Source organism: Paramormyrops kingsleyae, chromosome 17, assembly GCF_048594095.1.
Source record: "Paramormyrops kingsleyae isolate MSU_618 chromosome 17, PKINGS_0.4, whole genome shotgun sequence".
Lineage (NCBI taxonomy): Eukaryota > Metazoa > Chordata > Actinopteri > Osteoglossiformes > Mormyridae > Paramormyrops > Paramormyrops kingsleyae.
Genome location: NC_132813.1, coordinates 18,832,218 through 18,856,273, shown reverse-complemented (window position 1 = coordinate 18,856,273; position 24,056 = coordinate 18,832,218). Strand labels below are relative to the sequence as shown.

The following is a 24,056-nucleotide window of genomic DNA, read 5'->3' as shown; positions in this document are numbered from 1 at the left end:
AATCTTGAGAAAAGTATATCTATCTATCTGTCTATTTTCTGTTTACTTCTGCAATTGGTTCCTTGGCTATTTAGCTATTCTCCAGCAGAGTTATCACTATTAAATGAGTTTGTTTGATCTAGTACTTGGTACAGAATCCTTCTCAAGTGAAACCAGGCAAGCTGGACTTCCAAATGGAAATCTAATGTAGGTAAACAAAGGCAAGGTCTATGTAAACAGGCTACAAAGAGGTGTGATTTCACCATTTACTGGCTGTACAGATGCAATTGAGCATTTTAAATGCATACAGCAGAGGCTTGTGAAAGCAGCTGACATTAAGCTTTCACAATGCTGCATTAGCATTTCCAGGCTATTAACACTGGGAATGCAAACATGGGCTGGCAGATCTGCAGAAAAAACAATTTAAACAGATATATTCTTTGCATATATTTGTGTGCAGATATTTTTGTTTATTGTTTGTGTGTCTGTGAGGCTTGAAAGAAGAATTTTGATAACTAATTATTGCTGATTTTGGAAATAGTGTGAAACAGACTGTATGAAGACTAACAGTAAAGGAATGAGAGTATAAAACACAAAGGCCTGAAAATAGTATGTGGAGGTCAATACTGATCCTCATTCTAATGCCTGGACTAAATATGATTCGTATTTGCCATGACAGCTGTAAATGTGAGCAGAGTCCAATGCAGTAGAGATCATGTATAGTATAACATTATGTTGGACACAAACTATATTTGAACACTGTGGTGCTGATAGTCTCACAGGGCCAAGCATAATTAAACAACAGCTTTGGGAAACAGGACAAAACAGTTGTACAATAAGTACCGTGATCAGAACTGTGGTCTTAAATGGACCATGCCTTGTGTGTGACTGGATTCGAAGACTTTGAAACACTGTAAAACCAAACCCAATGTTTGGCTACCACATCCCCCTATTGACCCAGTAGCATGAATCTTTAGTGCCTGGACAGAGGAGTTAGCTTGTCTATCCTGATCAGTTTGGTTAAAAATGTTCATGGATGGAGCCTAAAAAAGAATGCTTGTTGTTATATCCGTCTCTCCTAGCAACAGTGCAGAATACCTTCATCTTCATCTGATATGCTGGCAAAGTGCTCAGTAGTTGATATTTATGAAGGTTTCTTGGCAAACTCAAGCAGAAATGTGCACCGTGACATTACAAACGGTTTCTAACCGACCAAAAGCTGGAAATGGATGGTTCTATGCAAAACAGACCAGACATGAATCGATGGTGCAATTTGTTTGTTTCTGGTGTGTGATCCTGCTTGTGACTTTCATGTTTCACACATGGTGATTTTCAGACGTGTGGGAAACAGCTGCTCTCGATGTGTATGCTTCAGTACCCTGAAAGATCTAAGACATATACAAACATACTATGTAGAACAGGAGGCTATTTTACAGAAGGTGCCTTGGCCTTGTATAACTAGTGAGATAGATCATCTTTAGAGGAGATGAGACTTTTCAGATCAAATCCCCCCCCCCCCCCCCACACACACACACACACACACACACACACACTCAGTGTCCAAACAAGACTATTTATATTCACGGCCCAGAGCTCCTACACCCAGCAGGGAGTTTCACTGGATCTGGTATGGTCTCTCACAAACCATCATTACAGAAAACTTCTGGCCTTTTTCATCCATCCCTGTGAATCCTCAGATTAACTGAGCCCTGCCATCTGCGAACCATTTGCAGGAGACATTGAGCTAACAACTGGATCAGTGGGGGGTTGGGGACTTCAAAGGACCAATGGTTTAAGTTATACACTCTCACTACCTGGACCAATCGAAAACTAGATTCCTTCAAAAAAATGTGCATAGAATGATCTATGGAAAAATAACACAATGAACCAATTCACTGCGTTGTTGTTGTTGTTTCTACAAGCCCATATTGTGTAATGACGTTGTTATCAGCATATGCATGGAGATGGATCGGGAGCATTCTATAGAAGGAAGACGTGGAGCACGCAATGATCCAATGTCTCATCATGTGATCATGTTGCTTTGCAACGCATTGTGAACGAACATGTTCATTAACTACCTGTCAGTGGCAGTAAGCACAACTCAGTAAGGACTGACCACAGGCAGTGTGAAGCTTAAACCTGGAAAAGGACTGAGTTTGGGCCTGAAAACAGTGCAGAGATGACAGCCATCACAAGTGATGTGGTTTACATCACTAGGTCTTACTTATTTCCTATTTCTACTGCTAGATGTGTTCTGAGGAACATTGTTAGAAACTCAGAGGAAAAACACATGATTAGAGCTGTAACCCCTGTGATTTGAAATGGCATCCCTCTGGTCACATGATCACGTTAACCAAAATGACCATGTTAACCAACTCCTGCCAAACCATATCAGAGTGTGAGTTTCAACAGAGTACAAGCTTCATAAATAAGGACGTGATCCCACACTTCTCTACAACCTACAGAAAACAATCCTTAACCCACAACTCCACAATTCTCTTAAGTCATGGTCTCTGCCATATCATATGCCCAGATTTATGGATTTTTATATTGTTCTCAGAAATGTGAAGCTTCCTCTGCTATGACTGAATGTATTTCAGATTGCTTCTGTGAAACACTGATAGCCTCACTGTAAAAATTTGTTACCTATGTCAATTGGAATTGATGAATCAACCTTAGGAGCCAGTTGAGTGGCTGTTACCTGCTTTAACTCGGGATAAAATGCTTCTCAAGTGCAGCAGCACTTACTGCCAAACAAAGGTGAGCACTGCTGTGTCAGGTAACAATAACCGTCAGAATCAACAGGTCCATTGCCCTTTATATGCTGGATATGCGGATTGTTGAGTATTTGGTTAATGATTAAAGCACTCGACTCGTTTCCTGACTCTCAAAGCCACGTGACTCCTATAAGTTTGGCATTCAGTATCGTCTCAAAGAAGAATGAATTAATAATACGTGGACTGAGCGTATTTCTGCTAGACCATTTATCAGCTACTCTGCACACAAATTAAAGTGTAAATGTTTTATTTGTTTTTGATGGATTCTGTGTTAGGAAGCCTGCAGTTTTTATAGGATGTATAAATTACTCAGAATGATATAAAGCATATAACCTAGATGGAGATAAACACAGCCAGAAACATATAGTGTTCAGTGTTTCGCTTCAGTGGTTACAGTGGGGAAAAGCTAACACAGTGATCATTAGCAGAGACAGCGGTATGGTTGTCTGCATTCTGTACATTTCCCTCTAGTCAAGAGATCCTTCATCCAGTAGAGTTTCCTTCATTTAATAGAGTTCCATTCATTAAGTACTTTCCTCAATTCAGTAGTTTCCTTCATTCAGTCAGATTCTTCTCAGGCAGGAGTGTTCCATCCTTTCAATAATTCCCGACATTCAGTGGAGTTCCTTCCAAACAGGGGAGTTCCATCTATTCAGTAGGGTTCCCTCCATTCAGTAGAGATCCTTTCATTCAGTAGACATTGCTTCGTTCTTTAGAGTTCTCCTCCAATCAGAAGAGATTCCACAATTCAGTGGAGTTCACTACGTTTACCACAGGTCAGCAAATAGAATGCATCCCCAACCAGCAAAAATCATACTCATTCACAGCTGCTTACATTCTGCCATTCTGTGGACCCCAAACAGCAGCAATGCTGTTGGTTCCTCTGTCCCACCTGGGCCTGCGGTCCCTGTGTCAGGCCACCCAGCATGTGCCTTATTGCAGATAAACCATCAGAGGAGGCCAAGATCAAGGAATTTCCCCCACATGCACAGAGGTAATGGGCCATTTAATGTACCAGACTGATTGTCACAAAGACTAGCTGATATGTCACATCAAAACATTTCTGTTTTTCTGCTAAATGTAAATGAATGCGGGATCACAGGGACAAAGAATCATTTTCTATTTCTCTTGTTTTTGTTTGTAAACTTCCAATGGGATCCCTGCCATAATGGCGGTTTCGTTTAAAGCTGTGTTTTCCCTTAGTGCCCCCATGTAATCATCTTATCTCTCCCATGTTGCTGTTTTCTGACATTCTCCAGGGAACCTTAGTTAAATGCATATAAGGTTATTTAAAAGTACCTACTAACTGTAAGAAGTGGACCGACGACAGTTCAGCTCAGTGCTTATTGGTTCCTCTGTTTATCGAATAAAAATTGCTGATCGCCATAATGTAATGCGTTTTCAAGTGCCTCTAGACACAAGCGTTGAACCTTTATTTAACGTTTATTTTACAACTTAGCCCAGGCAACAGACTCCACCTCCTGAGTAACGGGTGGTGATGTGCCTTTAAGAATACGATTCGCTGCCATTTGTAGCGCTGAACCTGAAACTTGGGAATTCAAGCGATAAAGCACGTTCAATTACGAGTCTTCAGGAAGTGACGGACTGAATGGGGGGGGATCGCAATAAACAATTGAAAACAGTCGATCGAAAAGACTGAATTAGAAAAGAAGAGTGCAAGATTTTCGGAAAGTCGTGTTGCAGTAACAGAGTACCTCGTTCTTTCCAAATAAGTTGTGATCGACTTGAAAACCTAGATTTAAATCTTTAAGGACACGGCAGTATTTCGACGGAGGCGTGCACTTTCCTTTAACTTTTTTGCAACCTGTACAGGATGGTACCTTCATCGCTTTGCAGTAAAATAGAGGAAGACGTCCTACTCGTCGTATACTTTGTTTATGGAGAGCATATATTCTGCACGCACTGTGATAAACTGAAGCTTTAATTGCAAATTAATTTGGAACGCCGGATAAATCTTTTCAACGCGTTTTTCTGACTCTGCTGTAGTTTACGTTTTTGGGATGTTCGCTGGGTGGAATTTGCCGATTTCACTTTACATTAATGTAGTTATTTTGGTGCATCTACTGCTCGGAGTGTCTGTGTTTAGTTCAGAACTGAAGGTGAGGGTTCGTTTGGTGGACGGCCAGGTCGCAGAGGAGACGCTGGAAGCGGACAGCGAGCAGGACATCATCACCCTGGAGTTCAAGCAACGTGATGGCACCTTGATTACTTTTGTCGCCGACTTCAAAAAAGTAAGTGACCTCTGATTAGGCTACACATCTTTATTGCAAGAAATAATACCCATTTATGTATATCTTATAAGTTCTTTCAGAGAAAGTCATTTATAATTTTATCCAGAAACATTTTATATTGTTATTTGATTATATTTATGCAGTAGTCATTATTCCTTTGTTACAGAACTTTTATACGTAGTCTGGCTTCCAGGCACACGTAATTATAGATTGCGAAATTTTGGTCAGGTACCCAAGTAATCAGCATTTTCATTCAGTTTTGTTGCATGCAGGCATTTTGGGAGCATGTGGGAGGCTGATTCTGCATATGAATGATGAAATTTAAGGAATCACAAAAAAAAACTAAGTGCTGTGAATGTGACGCTGGCATCGTAATACTGTTTTGAGCTCTTTAAGGTCAGGAGTACGATTGTACCCTTAAGAAAGAAATCGTTAAATTACCAAAACCATACACACGACGACGACTCATCAGTTTATGTTGAGAATGAATTACCTCTAATCCACCCGAGAGCTAGAATGTAAAACTTTACTGGTTGTCACCCTTTATTCAAACTTCTTGAACCTAGTTGAGAAATGTGGACTTTTGTAATTACGTAAAACCGAGCGATCACTGTGTGGCCAAACACCTTCAAATGGGCTCTAACAGCCTGGCCTCGCTCGGTGTCCAGGGCGGCTTTGCAGACACACCCCTGTTCATCTCGGTGGAGCGTAATGGAGGTTTGCTGTCGCCTTTTGAGAGGCACCGATTTGGAGGTGGCTGCATCTTGCCAGAAGCTGACAGCTGCCGATATTACCGAATTCTTCCTTATTCATTGTTACACTTAGTAACCTTGACCAGGCAGCACGTCTTTTATTTTTATATATATATATATATATAACCGTCACTCTCATTCGTGCATACCTAGTAGGCCTACTTTGTATATTTACCATTGGAACCCCCCCCCCCCACACACACACACACACACACACACACCAAATTTTCTTCTGAGACTAAATTCATAGGGTATACAGGATTGTTATTTGCATAAATCAAACATTTGGCCTCTAAACACAGTACAATGTATAACACATGATGTTTAGCAATGTTTAACACATGATAATCAGGATAAGACTGTACAGAGATCCTGTCCCCACAATACCTTTTCAATTAAAAGCCTTTAAATTGTATTTGTTTGCTTGTTTCACTAGTCAGTGGAAAATGAGCTGTTACAGTGACGGACAGGATAACAAACTCCACATAAAAATGACTTTAACTTGCAAGTAGCTAAATCAGGGTTACAAACACGGCTACCTCAGTGAGTCATATTGGGGCTGCATGTCAGTTATAAAAGAGGACTGACAATCAGTTCTTTGATATTTGAGTTTTGAAAGCAACTTGAGCCAGCTAACAAGGATCCAGAGAGGTCAAATAGTTGGTGCTTGAATTACCAGTGCATTTGTGACAAAAAAACAGGCTGTACCGATGAAGAGGAAAGATGGTTGCAGGTCAAAGCTCATTGACAAGGATCGACCAAGCCTTAACAAGATCATTTTTACACATCACAAAAGTATGGTTAAAATTACCTCGGAACCTACGTGGACCAGTGTCGACAAAAAACTGCGTCACATAAAGCTGTCATTTATGGGAAAATTATTGCATCGTGCGTACAGGTGCATAGTCTGGTGTACAGAGCACGAGAACTGGACCCCTCCATAATAGGAAGAAAAGTGGTGTGATGAGTCATTTGCCTTTTTCTTACATCTGGGTGGGTTAATGTTTGAATAAATCCAAAGAATGCCTTCAGACCGCAATGTTTGCTGCTAACCGTCATACATAATGGGTGCTCCATAAAGGCATGATTGATTTGCATAGTCATATAACTGGCTAGGACAGTACCGCTTGACATTGAACGTGATTTTTTTGCTTGGGGTTATACAGTGAATTCTGGGGATTTTTTTCCACCTTCTGGTTGATTACATTTGTTGTAGCCTGCCTACAACAAATGCTAGGGTAGCTAGGGTAATGGCCAGTTCACAGCTCATTGTTTTTTGCCTTCTGTGTGTTTTGAAATGTGTTTCTTCACACAGCAGGCACGGAGCAGATGGGTGCTTACTGTTCACTACATAAACCTTGGTTGAGGAGCTCAGTCCTGTGTTGTGGTGTAGTTCTCATAATGTGGTGGCTGGGTATGGAAGCTAATGGCTCTGTCTCAGGCTTTTTGGAATAGGGTGAGAGGCTTGCAGTAAAGGCATCACACTTACTCAGGCACATACAGGAGTTGCACAGTGAAACTGAAACAACTGGTTTTAGACCACAGTAATTTATTAGTATGGTGTTGGGCTTCCATCACTACCCCCCCGTTTTGGGTTTCCCCACACCGTAATTCTTCTAGATGTAGGAAAGATGGTGAAGGTGGACTCATCAGAGAACAATACATGTTTCACGTTATCACAGCCCAAGATTTGAACTGCTGGCACCATTGAAACCGATGTTTGGCATCGGCACTAGTGACCAAAGGTTTGGTTATAGTAGCCTAAATATGAATATTGACCCTGTAGGTACGGTGTTCATTTTAGGACATCCTCAGGTCTTATGAAAAAATCCGTCAGACTTCAGACAAAACGGCATCAGACATCGAACTCAGGCAAAACGGACTCGGGTGTCAGGAAAAAAACCGTCAGACTTCAGACAAAACGGCATCAGAACAAACGGACTCAGACAAAACGGACTCGGGTGTCAGGAAAAAAACCGTCAGACTTCAGACAAAACGGCATCAGAACAAACGGACTCAGACAAAACGGACTCGGGTGTCAGGAAAAAAACCGTCAGACTTCAGACAAAACGGCATCAGAACAAACGGACTCGGACAAAACGGCATCAGAAAAAGCTTAATTTTTTTTTTTTTAATACATTTAATATAAAAATGTAGAACTATTATTGTTCGCTATTTTCCTTAGATTTATTTTTTTTCCTGACATTTGTTCAAGATGTCATCTGGCAAGGAATGCTCCAATTATGGCAGTTTGACACTGGCTTTGTTTGAAGCTGTTATCACAGTGTAAAATCTAGTAGTCTGATAGCAGAGGTGGAAAGAGTGCTGAAAAATCCTACTGTCACTACCTGTATATATTATTATTATATGATGTAAAGTTACTAGTCCACTAAGTTATTGAGAAGAAAAGTAGCCTTTTGAAAAAATGTTGAAATAAAATACATTTGTCTTACTTATGTGGTAATTATTTTTAATTTTGAATTTGGGGTGTAATTAGATTTAAATCCCATAACATGTTTGGCTGGTAGAGGTGGTAATAGAAAGGTGGTTGTCACATTTAATTTTGTAGATGCAATGATAATGTTGTTATTCAACCAGGGATTTAAACAAAGGGAAATTAGCTGTGTTCTGGGCTCACAAGGACATCAAGTTAGGTAAGCCTACATTTAGAAAAGTGTGTTGCTGTATCAGCATTGATATGACACATCTAGCGTGACCACCTAATCCATGTCAGGAGGGACACTATGAGCTACTCCAGGTTTTACAAATACTTTAAAACTGAAAGGCTCCTTAGCTAATTAGTTCTTCTAGTTCTAAATAATAATTTTTGTGCTTTTACTGGTTTGTTTCCTTCATTCAAAGACTCATCCAGCTGTTTCACATTAACATTACTGACACATGCATGACTGAAGGAGACTGACCAATCAGCACACAGCAAGAACTCCTTGCTCAAGTGAAATTCAGGTCCTTTTAATTGAAATGATTGAAATGGTAGTTTGCAAACCCTGTCATAGCTCATAGTGTCCCTCCTGACGTGGATTAGGTGGTCACCCTAGACACATCTCTGAGACTGGACAGGATGTAGTGTCTTTTGATAAAAAAAAAAAAGTCTATGTTGTGGTTGGTTTGTGGCATAACAGTGAAAGACACTTGAGAAGAATTTTAGAACGTTTGGGGTTGAAGCGGAGATGCCCCCAGCGACCTGTCACTGAAATCCACAAAGCTTTTTCTTTATTTGAAGCTGCAGTAGCTTTTTGGCTTTTCCAAAAGCCTGTGCTGCACCTGTAATGCATATATATATCGTACCTGAAACCTATGCAAAGTGACTACTTCTCACAGTAACAATAGTAGAACTCACAAATGGGAATAATTTGGGCTTTCCTTACTGAAAAATGCATTGGCACTCCTTAAGCTGGAGTCATCTGCAATATAAATGGGACAGTGCTTTGTAGAATCCTACTACTGCCACAGACGTCTCTACAGTAAACTTGTGAAAATGTGTTGTCTCAAGGTAATACATTTGCTTGTCTGACACTAAATACTAACCAGATCATTAAATTAGGAGTCAAAATATTTTACATGCTGTGCAACAACCATCACTAGAAAAGCCTACCTGTTTTGTCTGCTGTCAATAGCTTTTTCACGTTGGTATCAAAGCCTTTTTGAGTAAGCTCACCTTCAAATAAAATTTTAAGAGGTAAGGAGTGAAAATAATGTAGTACTAAGCAGTAGTCACGAGGTCTTACATCTGATTTACCTTTGATATTCTAAACACACACACAGAGACACACACACACAAATTAACGTTAGTGAAACCTGTTTATTATAGCTTGACGGCTCGACTTTTCTGAAAAAAGCATTTGCAACTGTAAACATGAAGACTGCCATTCTTACTCAAGTGGTAATCTGTACAGTCAATTAGATAGGAATGCTTAATTATCAAATTTAAATTAGCCCAGAACATCCTGTTAGCCTTATGAGGCAGTTTACGTCGATAGCAAGAATGTGTCAACATTAGGCAGAATAAACAGTCGTTACCGTTTTCGAGGTCTTTTTTAAGATCCTCATAGGCCTTTACTTTGTCCATAACCTGACAAATATACGGATCGTCAATTAAACTTAACATCATTGCCACTACTTAAGCTAGCTAGCACGGATTCGGTCCACAAAATAACAACATCCAAATATTACAATTTTGAAATATAATAAAAAGCTAACTCTCTTCATCATCCGCTGTCGTAGCTTGATGACGCTTCATCAGGCTTTGAGGTCGAAAAAAATTTTAAAAAGTTTTTTCTGATGCCGTTTTGTCCGAGTCCGTTTTGTCTGAGTCCGTTAGTTCTGATGCCGTTTTGTCTGAAGTCTGACGGTTTTTTTCCTGACACCCGAGTCCGTTTTGCCTGAGTTCGATGTCTGATGCCGTTTTGTCTGAAGTCTGACGGTTTTTTTCCTGACACCCGAGTCCGTTTTGCCTGAGTTCGATGTCTGATGCCGTTTTGTCTGAAGTCTGACGGATTTTTTCATAAGACCTGAGGATGTCCTAAAATGAACACCGTACGTAGGGCTACCGACAAACAGTTTTGGTGGAAATGGGAGAGGTGAGGTGTGTGTTTAATTCTGCAGTTAGTTGGGCAGATGTGGATTTTTGTTTTTTGGATACAATCCGGGTTAGTGCCAAGACATCCCTTTCAGACAGCTTCCTCTTGTGTCCACAGTTACTCGTGTTGGATGCGGTCTGTCCTTGATGGTGGGGTGCCGACATTACCCTGGATACTGGGGCTCTATACACCACAAAGACTTGCTGTCCTAGTCACAGATGGGCCAGCGAGACGCGCACCAACAATTTGTGCTCTTTTGAACTCTGATATGTCTCCCATTATGTTGTGTGGATTGCAATATTTTATGTTCAGCTGTGCCATTGCTCTGCTAATTCAACCTTCACACTGTGCTCTAAGTGATGGAATGTGCAGTCACTGAAGATTGGCCACCAGGCCGTGCATATATAGGTGTGAATCCTCAAACACTATTAGCCAGTGATTCAGTTTTATTGTCCAATCCCTGAAAGTTTTTTTTTTTTTTTACTTCTAAAGGAAAGTCCTGAGTAGGGCTGGGCGATATCATATTGATATTATATGGGGCATGTGCAATAATCACCCGGGCTTCAGATCAAAGGCGAAGCATTTGGCCGGACACCAGCTTTGAGATACTATATGGACATTTATTTATGCCCAATATTTGATAAGCAGATTAGTAGTACAGCTAAAATATTAATGAGATGAGTTTTGTGACTTCCAAAACTTAGTAATCTTTATTAAATTTGGTTAGCGGAGCACTCCACATCATGCTGTTTTAGTATACTATGCATGGTATACTATGCATGGTATACTATGTGTGGTATACTTTTAGGGCGATTTGCACTGAAGTGTCAGTGAAGAAAGGAACAGCTCAGCAGCCACGACATCTTTTAAAAGAGGAGATCTTGTAAATAAACCAGGTAAAAAGACGTCGGTGGTGTGGTGGTACTTTTCGCAGTTTAAAGTCTGACATGTTTATTAATCATAAGGATACAACAAATTTACTAACTTTTGGCCATCATAAAATGCCTCATTAATGTTTTAGTCATACAGTGGTGCTTGCGGTTCACGAACGCTGTGGTCTATGAACAATTTGATTCGCAACCAAAAATTTTGTGAAAAAATTGCCTTGGTTCACATTACAGATTGGTTCACGACCACTTTCCCGGAACGGATTGTGTTCGTGAACCACAGGCACCACTGTACTATTAATCTGCTTAACAAACTATGGGTGTAAGCATCAGTATAGTACCGAAACGCTGGCGTTCGGCCGTATGATTTGCCTGTCATCTGAAGCCCTGGTGATTATTGCGCATGCACGATATAATATCGATATGATATCGCCCAGCCCTACTCCTGAGCTACATTGAGCTCAGTTATTCCATTCCTTAAGAACATTCTGGTTAGCCCTAAAGGAGATGTACCCACAGCCATCATGGTCCTGCACCTGTTCCTCCAGTGCTAAAGTCCCACATCCCTCCAGGTCTTCTGGGTACAGTCTACCTGAATCAAGTCTAGTTATCATCAGGGGCGTCATACTCTGTAGTTTTTGTCCTTTTCAAATACACTAGTGGATTTAGGTGTGGGTGACATGGCCAGCCGCCTGGGGCAGCACGGTGCGCAAAAACTTTGGCTGTGACTTTGGCACGATCAGTTTCGTAGCGCTAATTTGCACGTCATGTCAATGAAATCATGCCACTCTGGGAGCTAATTAACCTTGTCAGAGTTGGCGCCCTGATTCTAGTTTGTGAGCCAGGCAGGCTACCACTCAGAAGTATGAGATGGAGAGGGGAGCGGGGGTGGGCTGCACCCCAAGTCGCCCCACTGGAAGCTAGTGGCAGGGAGAGCAGGGGAATCTATAAAATAGTGCCCCTCTAACTTTGTACAGTACTAATGCTATTCGCAAAATCAGCTTTGAATTTGTTAATAAAAATGACAGTGGTAAATGGTATGGGGCTCACTTAAGGGCATTCTGTCCAGGGCACCATAGAACCACCACTGCTCAAATATATATTTTAAGTGGCTGTTTTGTTTTGGTACACCTTGTTAAAGCAAAGTCTGTCCCTCCAAACACTGAATCAGGCAGCTGAAACTGAATACATAGAGCTGAGTATTTGTATGATGCAAGCAATTAAAAAAAAAAAAAAAAAACCTGGCATAATTGTTGGTGTCAGACATGGTGCAGACAGCTACCTTCCTTGGAATTTCACACGTCGCAGTCAAGAGTTGGTGAGATTTAAAAAAAAAAAAAACAAAAAGAACTAGTCGGGCATTTCTGTGGTTGAAAACACCTTGTTAATGAGCGAGGTCAGAAGAGAATGGCCAGACTTGTTAAAGCTAAGAGGAAGAGCACATGTGTAAAAATAACAGCTTATTATAACAGTGGTGTGCAGAAAGGCAACTGATTGCTGAAATGGCTCCACAGCCGACCTGGTTCTGGAGACAAAGGGGATATACATGGTGTATGTAGGGTTATGTTGTATAGTGGTTGGCGAGTGTAGTGCAAGCATTTTTTGCTGCAAAATCACTGATCTAATTTGCTCAAATATTACCCGAGGGGTTCAGCAAAATACTTGTGAGTATCACCACTGAGGGTGTACTCTAGGTCAGGGTTCTTCAAATCTGGACCTCTATTCCAAATCCAGGCCATGTTTTTAGTTCTCCCAGGTAGTTAGTTTACTGATTCAGATTGGTCAGAGGCTTCACACCTGACTGACAGGTAAAGGAAGGCTAGAAAACCAGGAGTTCTCGGACCTCAAGGACCGTAATTTGAATAACCCTGATCTAGGCAATCCATACCATCTCTGCGTACATTTGCCCCCCCTCCAAAGTCCAGTTTGTTTGACTAGTATGACCTGGCACGGTGCGCTTCACCGTCCCTGAGACCACTTGAAGAGGTGGTTCGGGCCTCGTTTCAATTGGACATGACATCAATGAAGCAATTGTGCACTTGTACGCTATAATGAACTGGACCTGGAAAGAACAGATCAGGTAGATCGTACAGATCAGGTAGGCAGTGTTTGCTGGAAAGGAACAACTGGATGCAACACACACAAACTCTGAAATACTTGGTAAAATACAGGATTATCTTCTTAAATGTGCAGCATGAATAAATTAAAATTGTTGCGTGGCACACTCTTACTCTGAGTGCCGTGGGTCATCGCACCCAGAACAATTCCAAATAAGTCACAAAATGGACATTAATCATGAACTCCATTTTGCTGTGTGGTTGAACTTTTCTTATGTTTTCTTTCACACAAAAAGTTGTATGCTGCTGATGAATGCATGCTCGGGCCCGAAACATTAGGTGCAATTTGAGGCATCTGGACCAAGTGTGAGTCCACCTGGAGTTACAGCATTCAGCTGAATGCACCTCATAGGTGGCTGCTTCATGCTAAGTGCTGAACACACAGTTGAACTGGCTTGTTACGACCTTGGGTGCAAATGTTTACAGGACCATGTCACTTCTCAAGCTTTCAGACATGCACTGCTACCCTGAACTTTTCAAGACATTACCCAGAATCACTGTTTGTGTGAATGCATTTCTGAATCAGTCATACCGGACATGAATCAGATGTTACCTTGCTAGTTCCCTAGTGTACAGTGCGAGTAATTTCCGATTGACACCCATGTGGGAATGGAGCAGGGAGAATTCCAGAGAATTGACTGCTAGCTAATTGACGCGTTGATGACATTTCTGTTATACGAAAATGGAACAATAGAAGCATCCGAGTGCGTTGAAGAAGGGTCATTTACACAAAGAAGATCCCAACAAACATGGCTAACTGGAGAGATGACAAGATTCAAAAACTTCAGTCGGTAGTAGTGTTGTCACAATACCAAAATATCAAACTTCGATATACCAAGAAAAATATAGAAACATGATACCATTTTTGATACTCAAGAGTATGTAATATTACGCCATAAAAAGTAAATTGCAGTTTTGTTCACAACCTTTTGTAAACTTGTCACTATAAAAAATAAGAACATTTGCACTGTCAAAGTGTAATATTTCATACAGTATAGCTATTGCAAGTCCGCTGTAATCACTTTCAAAGATATTCATGAGCGGTAAACGCTTAACAATTAGATGTCACTTTGTATTATTACAGTGCATAACAGAACAGATATGCGTTACTTGCCTTCTTTATCTTGCGTGTCAAAGCACAATCACTGCTAGCAATTGTACAACTGTAAAAGTTTGCAGCCAACTGATCAACACTTATTAATACAACCTCACAAGATAGTATGGAGCTGAACACAACCACAGGTAAAAAATAATTGCAGGATAACACACAGATATAATTGCAATTATATGGCACGTGCATAATGGATGAAACATTTGTCTGGACGCTGACCTTGAAGTACTATATGGACGTTGACTTGCACCCATAATTTGGTAAGTAGATTAGTAGTATGCCTAAAATATTAATGAGCGGTGTATTGTGACACGTAAAAGTTAGTAATCTGTATAAATTCGGCGTATCCTTATGTTTATTAAATTTGTTTGCGGAGCACGCAACATGCTACTGTTTCGGTAAATCATGGAAGCGATGAGCACTGAAGTGACGGTGAAGAGAGGGACAGCTCAACAGTCACAGCATCTTTTGAAAGAGGAGCTATTGTGGACAAACAAGGTCAAAAGATGTCGGTGGTGTGGTGGTACTTTTTTTGCAGTTTAAAGTCTGACATGTTTATTAACATAAGGATTCTGCAGATTTATAGAGATTATTGTGTTTGGGGTGTCACAATATGCTTCTCATTGAAACCATTTTATACACAATAATATCTATGGTTTTGACAACACTAGTCAGTAGTGCCGTAAACAAAACACTACGATTTCTGCAGTGTACTTTTTGCGTCATGCCCTGCCTCCTGCATGCTCTATCCAAATAGCACCCCTCTAAACCAACCGGAGTCTTTCTAGAAGGTGTGACACCCATAATCTCCAGTTGTGTGCTGCATGTGTGAAAGGGCAACTTCAGAAAGTTCATTTATGACAACGGCTTTAGAGTTCCCAAGGTATGATTCTGATGCGATCCACGGAGCAGGTACCTCTGGCTTACCCATTTCACCTTGCGTGCCGTAGCCTGTGAAGTTGCTCCTAAATAATAATAATCTTTGAACAAGTGTGTTCATGGAGAGCTCCAGTAATTTATGGTGTGTTGGCTTTCCAGAGCAAATTCTTGCCGGAGCTTGCGATAAGTATCAGCAGGGATATTTCCAAATGGTCATTCGTTAGATTTATGTCTTCATTTCACCAAACACTGCCAAGTTACACTTGTTTATGTTCTGCAAATGTCTGTCCAAATTGTTTCATGCATGTTCTGCCTGTTCAGTTGGAGGTCAGAGGTCACGTGTAGGAAGGAGCAGTTTTCTGCCAGTCCTTGGTTCGGTACAGTTGACCTCTCCATGATTTGTTCGGTGCTGGTTCTGGGAAGAGCTGAGCTCTTTGAGGCCACATCTTCCCACATTGTTCATAGCGACCTGGTGTCAAAAGCCATCTTGAGTGAATATCTTCTATTTTCCCACATTCACGCCTCTTCCTGCCTCCAGCCAGTGAGTAAATCTTCCCATATGAGACATTCAGGGATAAGGTCTACCACTTGGCTTTCACTCCTAGGTTTAGTGTTCGTTTTGCTGAAATGTGAAGTGTTTTATGGGTTTGTTATAATTGTCCTTTATATGGGTCACTGTAATGAAATTGTTTCATTTACCATTTGCAGAATTCTGCTTTTTGCATGTCCCACTTTGCACTTCTTTCAGACATACACATACACAGCCATTACATTAAAACCACCTGCCTAGTATTGTGTAGGTCCCCCTCGTGCAATCAAAACACCTCTAACCTGCTGAGGCCTGGACTCCACCAGACCTCTGAAGGTGTCCTGTGGTATCTGGCACCAAGATGTTAGCAGCAGCTCCTCTAAGCCCTGTAAGTTGTGAGCTGGGGCCTCCATGAATTGGGCTTGTTTGTCCAGCACATCCCACAGATGTCTGGGGATTGAGATCTGGGGACTTTGGAGACATAATCGGCGCCTTGAACTTTTCTTTTTTTTTCCCCCCTCATGCCTCCAGTCCTCAACAGTTTTACAGTGTGGCAGCCATTTATTCTGGGGGTTAAGGGCCTTGCTTAAGGACCCAATGGAGATATAGATATTCTGCTGAAAACAGTACTTGAATCAGTGACCTTCTGATCACAGGCACAGAGGCCTAACTTACTCAGCCACGTCCACCCCTGGTGCCGTTACACCAGGCATGTACAGAGACTCCAGCTTACACACTTTGTATGTTTACATGCACACTAAGAAAATCAAATTATTGTGTTAGTCTAAAACCAGACATTTAAAGTACATGTAAATTGTACTAAATCTAATTTCTCGAAGTCGGACTAAGACACCCAGATAATGTGATTGGGGGTCGATTTACTCCGGCCTAGGTGCTCTCCCCATGCTACTCAGTTCCCCCCTCACCTGGGCTTTGACCCGGAAGTAACACAAGAAGCCAGTACACAGAAGAAGCTTGGAGCATAGTAGAGGTTGAGTTGTTGGCCATACGGTGGTGCCTTCAGATAACATTTTAGCCACAAGGAATTGCGTCCAATTCACTGCTCAACTAAGGGCGCCCAAGGTACCATACTGGTACCAAAAGTACGGTACTTCAAGGTGTCGGTTTTAACACTGCTGTAAAAACTGGTACCGGCACCGAATGACATCACAACAAGAGGTGGGATATTTCGTACTGAATTTGGCTCTTTCTTACCTATGGATGTTGTAGCGCAGGGAGTTTGTCTCACTAAAATATTTTTACTGTCATAGGAAAAAAAAACTTAGCAAGTTTTGCAATTTTAATAATTATTCCTTTTCAAGATTATCTAGTATATGTTTAAAAATCAATTTAAAGTTTATCTCCGCTGCTTTTGCATGAGCGCTGCTTGCGTTCTCTGAGACAATCATAGTGATTTTCATCCATGCTGTTTGTCACACCTAGATGGGTTTGTGGGAAATTTATGTAAAACTCCATTTTTGTTTCATCAATACCCCATTTTTTATTACAACAAAATCACATCGCAATGTCTGAAAAATTTCCAATACCATGCTGTCATAGTATATTATACAAAATACATTTCTTTTTATGCTATCCTGATCTTGTATCTGTTCTTCTGACCAGATCACAATTAAAGCTTGCCACTTCATTTGTCCACGCATCCATTATTATTAATTTTATTATTTTATAATTTTTTTTTACATCTGTGACATAATAGGTCAACCGGAAAAAGCCCAATACTAACAAGCTGAAAGGAGCAATATGACCTGTTGTAGCGGGAGTCGGTCAATAAATCAATTCCTCTCCCATGCATGTATACTGGGACAAGGACTGATTAACTGTGCATGTGAACGTACTGACTATATCCGTTTAGAGATGTAAATGCATGTCATTTTACCTCACTTCCACCAACATGGTGCTGGAGATGCGCTGTTTCTTGCTTGGTGCCTTTTGAGAACTGGCCTGTGTTTCCACCGGTTTCAAGAAGGAAAAGAAAGAATTTTATATAGATGGAAATGAGAGTAAAGTAAAGGTGCATATGAATTCCTTATTTTTTTATTATTATTATTATTTTTATCTCTCTTGGATTTCAAGTTTTTAAAAGCTGCCAAACCGAAAAAAAACATGACTTTAGTGTGAATCCTAGTAGTTTGCTGTAGTGGCTCCATGTCACGGACACAGGAGTCAAGTTCACATCACCATGTGCTTTCGAGCCTGACCGAAGCTGACAGACATCTGAGTCAGGCAGAGGTTAGTGACTGAAAGAGGAGGCTGTGCCGGAGGGGGACTCTATCCTGTGCTGAAATTCACTCGGACGTTGCGTACGAGTGCAGGACACTGTGCTTTCTCACCCCAGTCCACTGGGAATGATAGATAAGTGCACCATCAAAAGAGAACGAGAGAGAATTCCTTTGTTCCAGAGCCTGGATTTCTTTTTACTTCCAAGTAGGACAGTTCTTTATTTGGGTGGGTGGGTCGGGGGGGGGGGCTGCTCATTACTGAAATGTTTTCTTTATGGTTCCAGAAGAGCTTCTAGAAGATTCCTAAAGGCTGGCTGACAGAGTATTATTTGCCCATTAAGTTGTTTTGCTGTCTGGGCTGACGGCACCAGCTAGGGTGTGACCTCACCCACTTTTCACTCCACGTTCTCACTTTCAGCCCTGTAATTAGATGCTGTCCTGCAACTTCTTTTTTTTTGCTTGTCCTTTTGTTTTGCTGTCGACAGACTGGCTTGTGTGGATCGAGGGAATCAAAATGTGGCTGAAGTCGCCATCATGAAAAGCTTATCTGATGTTGGATGTTGGATTCGAACCTCAAACCAAACTCTCCTGAAAACTTTCGTCAAGTTAGGCCACAAGAATACATGTCCATCACAGTTTGTACGGGTTATTTTTAACCCTGGCTAGCTTCTGAGCTCTCCAGTGCTCATGGAGGAACGCGTATAAGAGGATTCAGAACTGCAAAATAAAAAATACTGAGTGTTTGATTAAAAAGTGGCTCAGTTTACAGCTGTGTGGCTATCGCCTCCTTTCAAACTGCTCCTCTTCTGGCAGATCTCCTCTATTAGGCTCATTTTTTAACAGGCTTCTGTTGATGGGAATATGACTGGTACCAACCTTTATTAGAAAAAAAGAGGTTTACATTGGAAAGGAATCGGAAGACAGGAGTGGGCGAGGGGGACTGTTTTTTTGGGCAAACCCAGAGTGGCTGGAGATAAGGGACGGGCCGCGTGGGCGGTGTGACCCGCGAGCGGCCAGGAAAGGGGATCTCAGGTTCCGCAGGCTGTTTATAGCTCTTAGACTGCAACGTTCAAGGGCAGGGAAGGTCGTGTTTGTTCTGCTGTTGCCATTAGAGAAGAAATCGGCATTCTTCGAGTCTTATGCAAACCAGTGTACAGTAGATGGTCCTGGGAGTTCCTGAGGGAATCAAGTCAGTCACTAGCAGGCTGACAGAGATTCCCCCCACCCTCCATGAAGGACGTCAGGGTGATGAAAAGGAGGTGCTGGCTGAGTTGCAGTTACCCCATTGCGTGCGGTAAACGCGGCGTGTCAGTCACAGGTGTGGATTTGTAGCCCTCAGAACTTCCCTCCCTGACTTCTACTGTCAACATCATTTAGAGATGTCAGACGTAAAAACAGGATGCTTAAGATTGTTCCCTTTTTGTATGGACAATGCAGAGAAGTTACTTGACCTCAACGGAGCTGCCATGTCCCTATGAAGAACACGAGCACCCCACGCTCTGATTTATTTGTCGACAAGCTGTGGAAAACGGTATAAACAAACATTTTAGCAGATAACGCTGGAGAAGAAGCGCCAAGTGTCAGCCATGGTCTGTGCTGCTCGTTAGCATTTCCTGGGTACTAGGTTGTCCCTCATTTGGCCTGCTCTGCCGCTCCAGACCTGGGTAAACTCTTCACAGGACTGTCAGTCCCAGGGAATCCAAGAAGTTCCAGTTTTGGCAGCTTCCGTAGTTAAAGATACTCTCCCGGGAAAAAGAATCCTCATACCCTGGGAACTAGTCTTGTGTGATCATTTTCGGAAGCATACCCACTGTGAGCAAGCCCCTGATCTGGTGGACACTTTGGGGTTAATTCAGGATGGACCTGTCGTAGTAACCCATGTGGGTGTTGATTTAAAATGTTTCCTATTTAGTAACGCTTGTGGGGGCGTGTGTTTGTTGTATGCCTGAGTGTATGTATTGTGTTTCGGGGGCTGCATGTATGTGTGATTTGGCTGCCTGTGTGAGCTGTCATGCGGATCAGCCAGTAGGATGTCGGCCAGCTGATGAGTGGGCTGAAAGGTCCTTGGTCTCTCTCGTTCTAGTCTACCCATAATGCAATGCTCCCAGGCCTCGTTTGGACACCAGCCACATCTCGGTGCCGGTGCAGCTCACTGTGACCACAAAGCATCATGAACGTGGTCAGACACAGAATCCAGTGCAGTCATTTTGTGACAGTACAAAACATGGCAAGATTATGCCACATATCATGCAATTCTAAGTTTTCTATCTACTTCCTATCAGCCACTATTTTAAGTCATTAGTTCAGCAGTGTTTTACATTTGGTTTTCTTTGTTCAAACTTTATTTTTTGTAAGAAACTTCTTGAGTCAGTAGATGTCTGACAGTTGTTTTCCTGCCAGATTACATGCTGTGTAAAAATGTTTAGCACCGGTGTGAGTCACTGCTGCAGTCTACTCAGGTCTGAACTTTTGGTTTAATGGTACAAGCATTTGATGTGGTAAGGACCCGTGGGTTTGGTCATTGAATGGAGTGCTGCTTTGTGGGGGTGGTGTTTTTGGGCTCAGGGGCAGGGTTACAGTAGCACTGGTGCTTGAGGTGTATTTATGTGGAGGTGAAGTTAGTGTGTGCAATGCTGAGCTGAAGAACGGCTTTCTTCTCCCCATATTTTGTAGGAGGTGAAGATCTTTCGAACCCTGATCCTGGGCGAGCTGGAGCGCGGTCAGAGGCAGTATCAGGTCTTATGCTTTGTAACCAGGCTTAACCACAATGAGCTCATCTCCAGCGAATCCATGGCCCGCCTACGTCAGGTAGGATCTCGCCCCAGCTGGTAGATCTGTGGTGACCTACACTGGTCAATATGTCCTTCAGCCTGTGGATAGTGCATCTATATTACCACCTGATCAATACTCTAGATTAGGTGGCTAGGTTACTGTGTAGATCAGGGGTGGTCAGTCTCATCAGCAAAAGGCCAGTGTGTTTGCAGGTTTTTGGGGTAACCTTCAGGTCAGCTGTTCAAACCCAGGTGTGAGGACTCTTCAGCCAATCAGTCCTCTAATTAGTGATACAATTAGGGAGCAAAAACCTGCATAACCAGCAGACCTTTCTGGATAAGAATGCCCACCCCTGGATCATTGCCTACAAAATTAGGATTGAAAGAACATGGTCCTCCTTGGAGATCAGAGTCGGGTCCCCTTTGCTATGTCCTCGCTGGTGCCCCCCCCCCCCCGAGGTCAGCAAGCCCATGATTGTGTTACAGAAAAACCCACGGGCGATTCGCTCAGCAGAGGAGCGACGGGGCATGGAACAGCTGAGCATGGGCATGGCCGTCAATCTGAGCCGTGCCGGGCAGCTGAGCCCCCACCTCCGTAACGTGTGCAGAGAGGCGGGTGCTGCCATCTACACCCAACAGGCCGACGCCCAGCACTGGTTGGACCATGGTGAGCTCCCCCCTATTGATTACGCATGTGACCCCAGTAAGGCGACAGAGATAATGTGAGCCGTCAACAGGGCACCTGTTTATCTAGCGAGTATTTATGGCAAGAAAGGCTCTGCCAGTTTCCTTTCTAGAGCAACATGATGTCAAGCATCACATTAGTCTGAGTTTTGTTTCTCAGCTGGCTGCTTGTTGGTTCCCAAAGACGCATCATATTTTAGATTAACCCTCCCTGCCCCAAATGACGTGCTTGTTTTCCCCTAAGGTGTGGAAGGGGCCACATTCCAGCCGCTGCCCCAGTCATGGGAGGGGCCGGGCTTGGAGGACTGTCCGTCCTCGCCGGGCTTGTGGCAGCCCTGCGTCTGCCGCTACAGCCTGCGCCTGGAGTGGTACCCCTGCTTGCTGCGCTACTGCCACACCCACGCCGCCAGAGCCAGTCCCTACAAATGCGGCATCAGGAGCTGCAGCAAAGGCTTCCACTTTCGCTTCTATGTCCCCTATAGGCATCTCTGTCTGTGGGATGAGGAGGACACCTAGACGCACTGCCAGAGGTCCTCTGCAGCCCGACTCTACTGTCTTATCCTCCAGCATCCTGCCACATTCACTTCTACATGAGCTGGCATTGGGGCTCTATACTGCCCCCTTGTGGCAAATAGCCTGTATCTGCGACTGATGCGGTCAATTCCTGTTCCTCTGAGAAAGAAAGATTGTTGTAAGGACTGTTGAAATCCCTTGGTGTGAATCAGGTTAGCGGCTTCGTTTCTGCAAAACGACTGATTGACTGGATTCACTTTGTGGGGTCGTTAGTGTTTTCCTGAAGATGGGACATGATGATACAGAGTGCCAGTTTGTCTTAATTTAGGAGGATAAAAGCCCGCCTGGGACCAATAGGGCAACATTAGAGTGCGGTCTGGCAGTGTATCAATGTGCACCTATGATGTAGCTCTCGCCTGATTGGTGCGTGCTCATTAGGGTCGGTACGGCAGGAGAATTCCACAGAGACACCCCCCCCCCCCCCCATCTTCATGCTTGCAGATACAGAACACCTTCATTACTTATTTTCACATACAGATAATCAGTTGACAGACAGAAGTTTTCCATAGTTTCCCCATTGGATTGTCACAGATTTTCTGTTATATAGAGGTAAATTATAAGGAACATATCCATTTTCAGGAAATGACCAGCTGAGCAGAGATAGCGGGAGGGAGGCAGGAGCTCTGTCCAGCCTGTGATGTCATCATGGCATCCTCTATCCCGAATGTGTGAGCGGCCTGGAGGCTTTTAGCTTATAACACGCAGCTCAGACTCATTACAGCTCATTTCTTTTCAGGTCAGTTTAATCCCATTGAATAGAAAGTTCACAGTTTAAGATATAGAGTTTAGAGAGAGAGTGTGTGTGTGTGTGTATGTGTGTGTCTTTGAGTGTCTTTGAGAGTGACATAAGATGAGCAGGACCAAGTCTGACGTGAACTAAAATTGGTGTGAAATTTCCCATTTTCAGCAAGCGGTTTCATTTTTACATGTTCATAGGTGGGATTTGTGTCGTGTGCCATTGTCTGGATGATCTTACAGCTTTTTGGTAACTATGTGCTGGTGACAGGAGTTTTGGCAGCTTATTGTTGGGTCTCCTTCCGAAATAGAAACTTGGGCCACTTCAGATAAGACCTTCAGATAAGTCTTCTCCTCGAAAGGGAATCGTTTGCCTGCCCAAACATGCTTATTCTTTGGAATACTACATTTTCTTGCAAGTATTCAGTTAAAGGCATTACTTTTCTTAGCCACACAAGTTTCTTTCCATTTCAGGGATTTAATTGAAACCAAAGAATGCATTGCTCTGTCAATAATGAGAACTGAGCCCTTCACTCATAGGGGATTTGGAATTTTGACATGATTGTGGCAAATGACAGGATTGTGAGTTTATTTTCACAAGTCTATGCCTTATTAGGCTTTGTCCTCTGAGGAGTGAGATATGCCTCTCAGTGCCTCTCAACAGATTAATGATGCTGAAAGCCTTAAGAGAAGAACACTGCCACCTGCTGTTTCTGTGAAGGAATTAAATGTCTGTGCGTCACAGAAATATATACCTTTAAGTGTCTGATGCCCCTTATCTGTTAGAGTTCTGTTTGACTAAAGAGTAACGCAGTGCTATACAACATGTAGTGGTATTTATTAAAATGTTTAATTTTGTTTATGCTAAGCTCTTTAAAATCATATCAGTTAACTGCCACTTCGGAAAATTTCGTACAGGTGCCTTAATACGTCATGCAGCTAAAATAAAACTTTATTTTTATATTGAAATGTGGACAAAGGACGAATACAAAGTAACTTGGGAGGTATAAAGTTATTTAAGCCTACATAGAAATATGTTGTCCTGCACACAATAAAGGCGTTTCATTGATTATATTGTGTTTTGTTCTTTAACTTATTTTGAAAAATAATTAACTACGACGAAAGCTTTCCTCTGGAAAGCTTCAATACAGCAGCAAGCGTCCGATTGTATT

The 24,056-nt window shown here is 42.4% G+C and overlaps 1 protein-coding gene across 1 annotated transcript; it reads left to right on the top strand.

Moving 5' to 3' along the window:
• Nucleotides 1–4,268: 4,268 nt before the first annotated feature.
• oafa (OAF homolog a (Drosophila)) lies at nt 4,269–23,956 on the top strand. Its single transcript, XM_023826208.2, has 4 exons — nt 4,269–5,008; nt 20,795–20,929; nt 21,379–21,559; nt 21,821–23,956. Exons 1-4 carry the CDS (start codon nt 4,778–4,780, stop codon nt 22,090–22,092), a joined length of 819 nt encoding a protein of 272 aa, XP_023681976.1. The 5' UTR covers nt 4,269–4,777; the 3' UTR covers nt 22,093–23,956.
• The last annotated feature ends 100 nt before the right edge of the window (nt 23,957–24,056 follow it).